The sequence below is a fragment of the Pagrus pagrus genome (assembly GCF_965226575.1).
Source record: "Pagrus pagrus genome assembly, chromosome: 8".
In the NCBI taxonomy this organism is placed as follows: Eukaryota; Metazoa; Chordata; class Actinopteri; order Spariformes; family Sparidae; genus Pagrus; species Pagrus pagrus.
Window position 1 is genome coordinate 31409340 of NC_140192.1, and position 13782 is coordinate 31423121.

Sequence of the window (13782 nt, forward strand, 5' to 3'; positions counted from 1 at the left end):
GCGGGTGCGCGCGCAGCTCAGAGACGACATCTTCCAGGTCAGAGGTAGTAGATCAGCCTACAGACCCCGGATGTTGACAATAGACGAGCCCGGACTCAGAGGGGAATAGCACTAGCATTTCATAACAAAATATTGATGAAATTAACTAGTTTCGTGGCAGATAATGCGTTATATAGAGGCTGTGTGTCGCTGCCCCGTCTCTCCCATTATATGGATATATCGCCGCTACACTGGATCTAATTTCGTCCGAACGACGCCGAATGACACCAAAGTTATCTGGGTGAGTAAATGACCATATGTTTTGCCAGAAATAAGGTCCAGGTTGTAAAAAACGGTACTTATCCTTTAAGATACAACATCATGACACTCTCCCTGAGCGAGTAACAATCACAGGCCGCTGTCCCTGTGACAGTGCTGGTCCCACACTGTCATGTTGTGGGCTTTGTGGATGTGCGACTGCGGCAACAGCAGGCGGGTCCCCTGCCGTGGAGTCAGACACATAGGTTTCAGGTGTCTGAAGTAGGTGGCGTCTGTTCCTGATATATCTAGCATCTCCAGCCTTGACCTGGTAACTATTGGGTTGTGGTGCTGTTCCTAGCACTGTTGCCAGCCTGTCATGTCCTCTCTGCGTCTGCATTCTCACTGTCTGCCCAGGTCGCAGTGGAGCCAGCGGCCTAGCTGACTTGTCGTAGTAGGCTTTTCCTCTCTGTCTCGCTTGTGTCAGGGCCATTTGGACCTGTGTTTCCACTCTGGGTGAGTACCTGGCTTTGGTCATGGGAATGAAAGCCCTGGTGCGCCGAGAAAGCAGGCATTGAGCTGGCGATGGCAGCTTGTTCCTGGGCATGTTACGTAGGCTGAGGAGAGCTGCATCTATGTCCATTCCATCTCGTGCACATTTCTCCAGCAGGTGCTTTGCTGAGCGCACAGCCCTTTCAGCAAGCCCGTTGGACTGAGGGTACAGGGGACTGCTGGTGGCATGACAGAAGTCCCACTTGCGAGCAAATTCCTGGAACTCCCTACTTGTGAAGTAAGCAGCATTGTCTGTCATGAGTTGCTGTGGCACATTTGCCATTTAAGCTTGGCTACAAGTGTGGCACTTGTTGTGCCCGGGAGACGGTCTATCTCGAACCAGCCAGAGTAAGAGTCAACAAGCACAAGATGCTCCTTTCCCTCCCAGTCAAAAACATCTGCTGCAGTGAGGGACCACGGTAGATCAGAGATGTCATGTAGTTGAAGGGGCTCTTTAGGCTGGTGTGGCTTGAGAGCATTACAGGGGGCACACCTGGAAACTTGTCTTTCAACATCACTGTAGATGGTCGGCCAGAACAGTGTCTCCTTGGCCCTGCGCTTTGTGGCCTCGAGACCAGGGTGGCCCTGGTGCAGCTGTTGCATGTAGTAACGCTGGAGGGAGTGTGGAATGATGAACCGTTGTCCACGGAGGAGCAAGCCACTGTCGGTTGTGAGTTCCGCTCTCGTGGCGTAGAATGGCCTCAGGTAACGTGGAACCTCCCTATATGTGTCAGGCCAGCCTGCAGCAACGACCTCAGAGAGACGCCGGCACATAGGATCAGCCAACGTCTCACGCTTGAGTTCCTCAACCCTGTGTGAGGAGAGGACGTCCACCACCATGACCTCGTACTCCTCCATTTCCTCAGCCTGGTCAGTGGAGGGCAGATGTGCACGGGAGAGAGCATCAGCGACGTAGAGCTCCCTGCCCCTCTTGTAGATGACGCCGAGGTTGTAACGCTGAAGGCGGAGCATCATCCTTTGGATGCGTGCAGAGGCTGTGTGAAGTGGCTTTTTTAGTATGGTAATGAGTGGCTGATGGTCAGTCTCGACAGTCAGAGCCCGTCCATATATGTAGTGATGGAATTTCGTGCAAGCGTAGAGCTCTTTCTCAATCTGAGCGTAGCGTGACTCAGTCTCTGAGAGGGCCCTTGAAGCGAAAGCCACCGGCCTGTCGTTTTGGAGGCAGACAGCACCCAGTCCGTGCTGTGAGGCGTCAGCTGACAGTACAACAGGTTGGTGCACATCAAAGTACCGCAGCACTGGGGGACCTGCGATGAGTTCTTTGAGTTTGGTGAATGCCGCTGTGTGGTGCTCCAACCAGCACCAGTCTACATCCTGGTGCAACAGCTCGCGCAGGGGTGCTGTGGTCTCACTGTAGTCTGGTATGAACTTGGCCAAGTAGTTGGTCATGCCTAGAAACCTTTGGAGACTGCGCTTGTCCTCCGGCGGTGAAATCAGGCGGACGGCAGCGGTCTTGGCAGGGTTGGGTTTAACACCCTGGTTGGTGAGCAAGTGACCGACATAAGCAACCTCCGTGACCCTGAAACGGCACTTTTCAGGGTTCAGTCTGAGATTGACAGTCCGTATCCTGTCCATGACTTGGCGGAAACGTAGATCATGCTCCTCTCTGATCATGCGGCCCCACACCAAGATATCATCATCATCACAATTACACACGGCTGTCCTTCGAAAAGCTGCTCCATGCACCTTTGGAAAACCTCACTCCCCGTGGTGATGCCATAGGGCATTCGTAGGAAAGCATAGCGGCCCACAGGAGTCATGAAGGCGGTGAGTTTTGAGGACTCTTTGCTGAGCAGCACCTGCCAGAAACCACACTTAGCATCCAGAATGCTGAACATTTTGGCATCAGGCATGTCAGCGATCACCTCTTCCACAGTTTTCAACAGGTGGTGTGGTCTGAGGAGGGCTTTGTTGAGGTTGACGGGGTCGATGCATAGTCTGATGCTACCATCTCATTTGCTCGCAGCCACCATGGCTGAAACCCATTCAGTGGGCTCCTGAACCGGTGTGATGACTCCCAGTCGGGTCATTCTATGCAGTTCTGCCTCAATTCTGTCCTTCATGGCCAGTGGCACCCGTCTTGGAGCGCATATAGTGGGGTGCACGGTGTCATCCAGGCGCATGTGATACACCACAGGCAGTTTGCCGATGGTGCTGGTGTCAAATAGGTCCTTGTACTTCCTGCTGGACAACAGCATGCACCTCTGGTCCAAAAGTCACATAGCCGAGTCTGACACTGTCTCTGAGACCCAGCAATGGCTTGACGTGTCTGTCCACAACTTGGAATCGCAGCAAACCACAGCTAAAGTTTGTCTGCCGCACCAAGAGTCTGGATTATGTGACCTCCGTAGGCTACAAGATTTGCTCTTTTGCTGAGATTGATGTGAGCAGTAGGATCAATGTGCTGTAGAAGGGCCCTGGATATGACGTTGCATTTGGCCCCAGTGTCAATCTTCACAGTCAGTTGGCTGCCAGTGTTGCACGCAGACAATTCAGCAAACCTTTCATCTTGCTCATGCACATCCCTTGGCTTGTCTATGTTCTCACAGTAAAACATTTCTACAGTCTCGCAGCGAAACACATCAGTTGGCTCTTGCGTTGGCTGCGTGTCAAGTTCACTCACGTATGTGTATCTGCCCCGGCGTGCAGTGGGGGGCGGAACCTGCCCTGGCCTGTTGGCGGCAAACAGTTTGCCTGATCTGCAGTACCTTGAGAAATGGTTCATTTTTCCACATGTGTTGCAGCGCTTGTTGTGAGCTGGACACCTGTTTCGGTCAGGTGCGTGTTGGCCACCGCAGTTTGTGCATGGGTTGAATTGCACCATGCACACCTCTGCTTCCCTTTTTAGTTCTCTGTTGCCCTTCTCAGACTGTTCGTGGAGCATGCAGATCTCAATGGCCGAATTTAGTGTCAGTTTCTTTTCCTTCAAAAGCTGTGCACGGACAGTGTCACTTTGAAGTGAAGTCCGCAAAATCAAACGTGTCGAGTTTATCCAGTGCCTCCAGGCCGGCGAGGTTGACAAATGTGTAGGCTTTCACTTTCTTACTAGCCGTTGTTAGCCCGGCGTTACTATAGACGTGCCATTCCCGCTTGAACTTCTCCCAGTTGTGAGCGATATCCTCGTTAAAGACGAGCGGGTCGATCCAGCAGAGTGCTTGTGCCATCTTAGATTAAGTTCGGCTCACTTCTTACACCATGTAGATGTGCACTAATGAGGAAGACTGAAGACAGTCACGGTGTAACACCCGTTAGCTTTATTAGCCCAAAACTGAACAACAACAACCGCGCGTACCCAGCATTCCCCGCGTCCCTGACGTCATCACGCTGTAGCAGTAACCATAGCAGCTGTCAACACAGTCTACACTAACCCTCTGGTGTGGGCAGAAAACAGCTCCAATAAATACTCCCTTTTCCAGCAAGTCCAGAACTCGTTGAGAAGGCACTGGCGATATTTTCATCTCCGGGTCAGCTCCTCTCGGCTGGAGTTGGAGGTTTGGCTGGCAGCTTGAAAGGGCTTTGGCAGCAATGAGGAAAGTCACTTTCCAATCAGAAAGTGAGCTGGTGTCAGAGGCTGAGGTTCTTCCAGTTCATTGTAGACAAAAGTCAGTAGTCTTGAATTGATTGTTGCCTCTGCCTCTGCCAATAGACATGATCGCTCCTCAAATCTCAGTGAAGCTCTTCCCATCACCTTTTTCAAACATGTCTTCACTGACTGGACCAATCTCTCTCCCCACCCTCCTTGATCCAAGCTGCAACTCTGAATACAGTCTTCAGTTTACTTCAGTTTACTGCTGTTTAGTTCTCCAGTGTTAATAATGGATCTGGCAATTTTGTTTCACCAGAGCACCTCTTCTTTCAGGTTTGAGGCTGTCTGACCTCTTGTGGTGAGATCAGCTGGCTTAAGCTTTCCACTGCAATGTGACCAGGTTTCTGGTGCGGTCAGTGACTGTGTCTCAATCACTCTGTAAGCTACAAATGTTTTCCATCTTTGTGCTTAGCTGCAAATCCACTGGATAACTATCATGGAATTTGACCACCAGATTTGGTTCTGCTACATGTTCATTGCCTTCAGCAAGTTGTTTCCCATTCTAGCCACAACCAGAGCCCCCATTAACTCAAGACGTGGCAAGGTGAGTTTCTTAATGGGTGCTACTCTTGATTTGGACATGACTAGTCTGGTCACAGTTTTTCCCTCAGTTGTCTGTCCTTGGAGATACACTAGGCTTTCTCACTTGCATCGCTGAACACATGAAGAACGTGGCCTTGTCCATTTTGCACCTTGTCAGTTCCATGCTACCTGGGAATGACTCTCTGATGCAGCTGAAGTTACTCCGTGCACCATTGCTGCAACTTTTGAGGGAGCTCGTCTGGCAGTTTCTCGTCCCAGCTGATGCCCCTTATCCTGAAAGAGACATTTCACTCTTATTGCGAATGGTTTCAGAAATCCCATGGGGTCAAATATTTTAGCTGATGACCACAGGACACTCCTCTTTGTTTTCTCCTTTGCTCTAAAAATGTCCAATAGATGTTTGCGGTTGAAAACAAAGTTGTCTGTCTCTGGCCTCCATACTAGACCGAGCACCTTTAACACATAGCCATGTGCTTCAGGTTCCAGAGTCAAAATCAAAAAGTCAAAATCCCCTTGAAGCCGCTTGGCCTTCAATTCAGAGGAATTTGTGGTCCACTTACAGAGGTTCATGCTAGCAGTGGACAAGATCTCCCTCACACTTGTGGTTAGTGCATAAGAATCAACATCACTTGAGCTGTTTGGTATTTTTGTTTGGTATTTTTCCATGAGATTCCTGATTGTAGCTGCAAGCAGGAATGGACTTGAAGACACCACGCACGCCATTCTCTGTGTGCATGATTTGGTGTCCTCAGCATCAGGGGATCCTGGGAGCCACATGAACGTCAAGGCATCCCTGTCCTTCAGCAATAGATATCTGTAGGAAAGCCTTTGTGATGTCTGCCATGAATGCAATTGGATGCAGCCTGAATCTCACTAACATGTTTAGGAAGTCTGGGTTTAGGTTCGGCCTGGTCATTAGACAGTTGTTGAGAGAAGACAGCTGTCCTCGTGTGAGGAAGACAGCAACTGGCAACTTGGTTGTTGCCTTGTCCTCCCTAATCACAGCATGATGAGCAGGTACTACTTGACATTACTTTTCTCAGTTTCTACTGTGTGCTTAGCCTCTGGGATGTCTTCAAATATCCCTTGCTGAAGATAGTCCTCAATCACATCATTGTATCTCTTGTGCAGTGTCCAATCAGTTCTTAGTTTTCTTTTCAGCACCTTGAATCTTTTCTGGGCAAATCTCAGATTGTTTGGGAGTTCTGGTGCATCCTGTTTCCATGGTAACTCCACTTCATATCACCCTCTCTATTTCCGAGAATGAACATAACTGGTCTGAAACCTGTGTGGTTTCCTCATTGCCAATCTACATGCACAAAGCTTCACTCATGCTTGACATGGATAGTGGTCCCTGCACTGTCCAGCCGAAAATGGTTTCTATGGCAACCAGGGACTCTAATAGTTTTTCTACTTTTTACATACCAAAATCATGTTTGAACCTTTTACCTTTTACTTTTACTTCCTTGTGACACTTGTAACTCACTCAAAACATTACTGCCACCTTGTGGTTGGTGTTAAATTATAATTCCTCATACAACAAATTAAATGATTCCACATATATACTATGTTACCTTTATAACTGTATGTTTTTAACTATATGAATTACTGTATCAATGAACTAAAGATACAACACCCTCACAAGTGCCAGAGTTTGGTTCGTCTGCTCTGGGCTACTGGAAAAACATAACGGTGCAACATGGTGGACTCTGCTCCAAGGACATTGTATTACTGGACACAGCCTTGGAGGCAGAGCCCCGTTCATTTATATGAAAAGTGCTCGACTTCCCGGCTATGAAAATACCCAAATCTTCCATGTTGTGCGGCCCATAGAGTGTGTGCACTAGAGACTTCTGCAGAACGAGCCGGCTAACTTGAATGGGGATAAAATAATTTAATCATTGCTTTGTAGTTAAAACGTGGGATATGTATGTATTATGTTAAATACATTTTATTATTTTATGTCCACAGGGTTACCATGGAGCAGTAGGTCCGACTGGGAGACCAGGTCACATGGGGCAGAGGGTAAGGCTGATTCATGCCACAATGTTATAGAACAAACTAATGTAATAATGTAGTAATGTCTTCTGATTATTCATGGGCCGGAATGTAATGCATACATTTACTTAGTACTCAGTCACTATATTGTTTCCCTTCAATAACATGCACTGAAAACTAGTTTTTGCACATTTCCGCCAATGTTCTTAGAAAAAACAAGTGCTATCTCTTGCTAAAAAAATAATGTTTACATCTGTGCATTACTTATAGCAATAAGAATAATAATCATCAACCTCTTCCTTGGTAAAGAAAGAAATTATGACAGGTGTATTGTAATAAAAAAAATTATTGGTGTCCACTGATAAAATGCAATCTTATCTTAAGATGGATGACCCAGATATTCATAAAGTTTGTGATGAAGGTTGTTTCTTCATGCAAAATACACCTTTGGTTTAAAAGTCAATCAGGCTGCTTCATTTTGGGGGTTTAAGGTGAGTCATTTTTGACCCATAGGACAAGGGGAGTAAACAGAATGCAAAGACTTCATGAGGGTTAAATACTGGACAACCAATGTCAACTTACATACTTGTAAGGCCTGTGGTGTATAAACTATAATCTCATCAAAATCGCATATACAGTATAAATAACTTAGACCAGCAGCAAACTAAATTGAATTCAATATTTTTCCTGACAGCTACTGAATATTTGCTGCTATAAGAGTTTGGTTCGGTCAAGCTATCAGCCGTGCAGTGGTTAAGTTCATGTGTAAAGTCATTTGTTGAGTTGTGATTTTTAGTGTTTCTGTGACTGTTGTGCAGGGAGATGCTGGTGTCAGAGGGTCTCTTGGCTTCCCAGGAAAGACTGGACCTCCAGTGAGTATTTGGTCAAATTGAATGCATAGAATGCCCATTGTTCACCTTCAACTGAATACGCTGTTGAGGTGATCAGAAATTACAGAAATTGATTAACGTTTGTATTGAAACATGGTCTTCTCAGGGTCTGCAGGGCCCTCCTGGTGAGAGGGGGCCTGTGGGACCACAGGTGAGAACATTACTTTTCTGGACCCTAAAAAACTTACTGATCAGCATCACCATCCAGGATAATATAAGTTTATAACCTGACATTATTGCTGTTTGCTTAATCTTTCCTTAAGGGTCGGCAAGGAGAGGTGGGACCCAAAGGCATTGTGGGACTGCCAGTAAGTAGGTCTTTCACATAAGGTTATTTCAGGCTCAGTATAACCATCCTATCAGTACGGTAGCATGCTGAGTCCATTTATTTTCTCTCTGCTTGATTCCAACATTTATTTATCTCTCCCAGTGCATCTGTCTTTTTCCACTATTCCACAGTTGACACAGTAGCACTTCCAGTAAATCTGAATGAAAGTATGAATACAGATATTTTTAGTGAAATAAGGAGATATAGACACAGACACAGATGGTAGTTAGTGTTACAGCCCTGGTTAATTCCTCTTCTTTGGGAGGAGATCATGAACTAAGGTAGAATAAATCAAATCAAATCAAATCAAATTTTATTTGTATAGCCCAAATTCACAAATCACAGTTTGCCTCAGAGGGCTTTACAATCTGTACAGAGACGACACCCTCTGTCCTTCGACCCTCGATTCGAGTGAGGAAAAACTTGCCCCAAAAAAAAACCCTTTTACCAGGGAAAAAAAAATGTGGAAGAACCTCAGGAAGAGCCACAGAGGAGGGATCCCTCTCCCAGGACGGACAGACGTGCAATAGATGTCGCATGTACAGAGCAGATCAACGAGATCACAATGTATACAATATAATGGATGGTTGACAGGAATGAAAGCACATAAAGAGGCATCACAGCAACAACAATGAAATGCACATGGAAATGTGATTACTAGTGATAACAGTAGTAGTGGTTAACGGTAAGGATAGTATGTAGTAATGCATTACAATAATAGTAGTGGAACGTATGTAACAGAGATATGACTAATATTAGCAACAGTAGTGGTGGGTGTCAGGCAGGGCCATGGCAGTAGGCGCATCCATGATCAGGCAGGGTCATGGCAGTAGGCGCATCCACGATCAGGCAGGGCCATAGCAGTAGGCGCATCCACGATCCACGACCCGGGCGCGGCCAGGATCCATGGGAGCCTGTAGGACTAGAAAGCACAAGGACTCCGGGGAAGAATAAGATGGCTTCTATTAGAAATTGAGGTTTAGGGAGATTAAGTTTTGGTTTGGGTGCACTGAAAAAGTAAAACCCAACACTTAACACAATAATGAAACCTGAAATGCATTAAACATCACATCATGAGTTATGTACAGTAAAGTGCATTCTGAGATTTTTACACAACTTTTTTTTTTTGTTCTGTTTTAAATGGATTCAGGGCCCTCTAGGCCAGCCAGGACCAGAGGGTGGCATGGGGATCCCTGGTCCTTCAGGGAGCAAGGGGCCTCTGGGAACATCAGGGTCAGATGGACCGAGAGGGTTTCCAGTAAGTGGGTACTTCTCACCCTCCTCTCCATTGTGATGCTGCCTTCAGTAAAGAATGTACTGTATGCTATCATGAAATTTATCTTTGGCGTGAAATCACTTTTTTTTCTGATCAGGGAACAGCAGGAATTATTGGACTAGCAGGTCAGGCTGGAGAGAAAGGAGAGCAGGTAACTGGTTTTTGCATGGTCTTCATGCTTGAAGACATTGAATATTGGAATAAAATACTGTCTAACAAGAACTTCACTTGCAGAAATACTCTTTTATCAGCCTTCAAAAACTGAAATGAGTCCAGGCGTAGAGCAGGTAAAGTAATGTTAATGTGTGTTATTTAATGTCTTCAGGGAGCAGTGGGTCCTGCTGGTGATACTGGTCCTCCAGGTCTGAATGGGCAGCAGGTCAGTTATCTTACTGATGACACTTCACCAATCAGAGGACCATATAATGCATTCAGGCAGATATTAAATGTCATATACTCATACTAAAATATTGCAAAATATTTTCACCTCATTATCTTCAATATTTAAGAAATGCAATTTATAGTATAATACTAAAGGACCTTGCTATAAAGTCCACTAATTTATTGATAAGTATGACTGCGCTTGTCATGTCAGGGTCCTCCAGGGCCAGCTGGTGAAGAAGGATCTCCTGGATCAAAAGGTGACCAGGTCTGTGACATCATTACTGAATTGTATTTAAAACAAACAAACACATGAAAGAACCCATGCATAAAATATTAACATTTTATCAAAGAGTACATGAATGAAAGGCTGAAATGTAGTGTTTCAATGCCCTCTTTAATTGAACGTTTCTCCTGGACATTGGTCTGTATTTTCAGTTCCATTATATTTGCGTTGGAGGCTCACCTGCAGTCTCAGCACTAGCAGCCACAGCTCATCAATCACTGTCAGAGACACAACTGAAATGGCATACATATGTATGCACAAGCATATGAGTAGACAAGATGCAACAGAGAGAGCAGCGTTTGTTTATACAGGGTCACATTTTGGCCAATAAAGTAATTGTCATGAGAAGCAGAGAACAATCAGGAAGCCCAAACCTGGACTGCAGCCAGCATCACTGACAGGTGTGGTCTGAAGTGTGCTCTGCTGCAACTTTAACTACACCCAACGGTGATGTCATGGTGATGTCATGGTGTACTTACACACAAGAGTCTCTTAGACATCACTGCAGACAGGTTAAGTTATCCCTCTGCAGGTCATTGGTTAGTGTCAACTGTTGTTCAGCTACTCCCGTCGATGTGTGATGAAGCTATTGGCCTAAGGCCACGTTCAGACCAGCAAAAACCTTGAACCAGGCTCAACATTTTCTGTAACACAAGACATCATCAGATGACAAAGTCGGGTCAGTCCACACCTATCTTCAAACTCACCCTTAGTTTTGATCTCAACTAAACACCTGTGAAGAATGTCCAGCAGATCGTGTAACTCAGACAAAGTTGCAGACAATGTCAGACAACTGTCAAACACTGTGCTATTCTGAAACAGGGAGCGCTGGGCCCCCAGGGACAATCAGGGCACAAGGGACCAAAGGGAGAGCCAGGACCTCAGGGCTCCCACGGGCTGCAGGGTGAGCCTGGGCTGAAGGGCAAAGAGGTTAGATGTATTGTCATTCTATGCAACAAATTGATCTAGGTCTGCAACTTATGATGGGCTGGGCTGTTTGGCTACTTGCGGGGAGGCTGACGCTAGCATGATAGTGCTAACTCATGCTTTAGGAGTACTGTTTGGGACGGTACCTTTTGAGCTGATGGAAGAAGTTGGTGGTGTTTCCAGTTCTGCTGAGGACTGGCCACTGACACATTTTGCACCTAATGGTGGTCTGTCCTTTGTCAGACTTCAGGTAGCTGAACTATTTCCAAATAACCGAAGTGGTATGACCTTTCTTTGGTACAATTTCTTCGTTTTTGTCAGTTTCCTCGCACTCGGTTTCGCTCGTCAGACCGCTCATTTTCTTGTGTCGGCTACACACACAGGTGGTCACCATCATTCTGAGTTGTTGTGAGTGGGAGGGGCCGTAAACATGCATCAACCACATGCATTTGTTTCTCTGCTGTGCGATTGGCTGTTGATGTAATGTTTTCTAGGTAGAGGAAAACAGACTCAAAAATAACCATATCGAAAAAAAATGTCATAAATGAATCACCGTTATCGTGGAAAAATTTTATCATGGAAATGATCAAGATCATTTTATCGCCCAGCCCTATCTATAATGCATTTGAAAACTGTGAAAAATGCCCATAACAACAATGTCTGACTCCATGAAACATTATGTTTTGTCCAACCAGCCACAAATATATTAAGTCTACTATTATGTAAGAAGAAAAGCAGCAAATCCTGGAACTATTACATTTTTGCATGAAAATGACTTAAATGTTTAATCAATTATCAGATTCTTTGCTAATTCATTTTCTATCAATCCACTAATTGATTAATCGTTGTAGCTCAAATTTTATTCAGCCACTGGTTGTTGTGCTGCTGGTTCTTCCTTCATTTTCTTTCTTTTGCAGGGTGATGATGGAGAGCCTGGTGTTCCTGGGGACCTCGGTGCTAAAGGAACAAAGGTCATCTCAATGTTGTATTGTTAGCTGATGTAGCATTTTAGACTCAGATGCTCCACCTACAACTCTTTGTCATTTCAAAGTGAAAGCGAAAGTCAGTGCTAAAGTAGTCACTAAAATGACGTGTTTTCACAGGGAGATATGGGCAATCGTGGCCTATTGGGGTCAGATGGGCCTCCAGGAGTCCCAGGCACACAAGGACCAAGAGTGTCAAAAGGAGAAAAAGGTTATGCAGGTTTATTGGTAAATGAGCCTTAATACCTTTTTATCCATTAGCCTATCTGCCTGTATCATCATCTGTTTATCTACTGTACAATACCTGTCTGCCTCACTATGTATTTGTATTTTCAGGGTCAAGGAGGTCTGATGGGGAAGGTTGGACCATTAGGCTTATTGGGACTACAGGTGAGTAATGCAATTATTTTATTAAGCTTGACCCTGTAATTTTTTATTGAATGGTGTCAATTTTCATACTGGCATTTATCTCATTTTAAAATTAAAGTCCAACTGAAATTAAATCATTTTTTTTGTCTACTACAGAGTTCCTGTAAATGACTTATTATGTGTTCTGTGAGAAAAAAAAACACAAACAAAAGAAGAGAAATGTATAAGTATTTGTGTCATGATGCACCCTACATGCAAATGTCACATGGGAACCGTTAGATGCTGGTGTAGTCCTTACTCTAAATAGGAGAATAATAATGAAAACGTTGCCGTGGGGTTTTGTCTAGACCCAAAATGCAGAGACCAGAGGCTGGAAATCAGGTGAAAGGTATTTATTTCAGGACAGAATTCTTGTGGGAGTAGCAGACGAGGAGGGCAGGCAGACAGGCTAGGTTGTCTGGTGGCAGGGAAAAACACAAAACAACAACAACAAGAAAACAACTGCCACAGCAGCACTGTGACAGAAAAAGTATTAATGCATTTAAAAACATGTTTACATTATTTTTGACTATAACAAGGGAAGAGTAAATAACATTTCAGTTGAACTAAAAATCATTTATTGTGGTAGCTGCTGTTAAATGGTGACTGCTCTGACTGTGCATCTTTTTTCAGGGTTTCCCAGGTATTTTTGGGACTCCAGGACCTGATGGGCTACAAGGACAGAAGGTTCATAGTCTCACACTTTTAAGTTCAAGTTCAACTATATTTGTACCCAAAGTGCAATTGCTTTTGCAGCAAAGAGTACGACATAAAAAGAAACAAAAAACATGACATTAGAAATGCTTAACAGGACTCAATCAATACAAGCATAATCATCAGGACAGCAATAAAAAGGAACACGATGATGACTATCCTCCCATCCCTCTCAGTCAGGTTTGACCATCATAACACTTAATTAACAGTACATCGACGTAATCAGCTCAATCTTCAAGCGACAGCAAGGCTCTATTGTCCAAAAAGCATGCTCAAGATCAATTTGGATTTTTTCAAGTCTATCTTGTTTACAGTTGAGAGAGTTTATGCATAAACACCACATTATACACTATGATTATGTAACAGAGACTGCTCATTTACCTGAAACAAACACTGATGATATTCATATTCCCCCTCAGATGAGATTTGCATTCAAACATGTGCAGGTATAAAGTTCTTGGTTAGAAGTGATTATTGTGGTAATATGCATGGGCAAACCTGAAAATGAGCATAATATGTCACCTCTAAACCCAAGGTGCTCTCACAGTATGCAGTAAATCCAATAAAGTTCACAGTTTTAAAGAAACCAAATCACTCTCAGTAGAGTAGTAAAATGGATTAATGAGATGTATGTGGTGAATGGTATTCATTA

General features: G+C 44.7%; 1 protein-coding gene across 1 annotated transcript in view; it reads left to right on the top strand.

The window, feature by feature from the left end:
* Positions 1 to 4832: 4832 nt before the first annotated feature.
* Positions 4833 to 13782, top strand: part of LOC311261923 (uncharacterized protein) — a gene marked incomplete at its 5' end in the record, with an annotated part of 35101 nt that continues 26151 nt past the window's right edge. Inside the window, 14 exons of the mRNA XM_084360936.1 lie at positions 4833 to 4940; positions 6911 to 6964; positions 7756 to 7809; positions 7934 to 7978; positions 8091 to 8135; positions 9306 to 9413; positions 9529 to 9582; positions 9757 to 9810; positions 10027 to 10080; positions 10921 to 11028; positions 11943 to 11996; positions 12129 to 12236; positions 12345 to 12398; positions 13050 to 13103. Coding sequence (XP_084217062.1) covers positions 4833 to 4940; positions 6911 to 6964; positions 7756 to 7809; positions 7934 to 7978; positions 8091 to 8135; positions 9306 to 9413; positions 9529 to 9582; positions 9757 to 9810; positions 10027 to 10080; positions 10921 to 11028; positions 11943 to 11996; positions 12129 to 12236; positions 12345 to 12398; positions 13050 to 13103 — 954 coding nt within the window. The remainder of the gene's footprint in view (positions 4941 to 6910; positions 6965 to 7755; positions 7810 to 7933; positions 7979 to 8090; positions 8136 to 9305; positions 9414 to 9528; positions 9583 to 9756; positions 9811 to 10026; positions 10081 to 10920; positions 11029 to 11942; positions 11997 to 12128; positions 12237 to 12344; positions 12399 to 13049; positions 13104 to 13782) is intronic.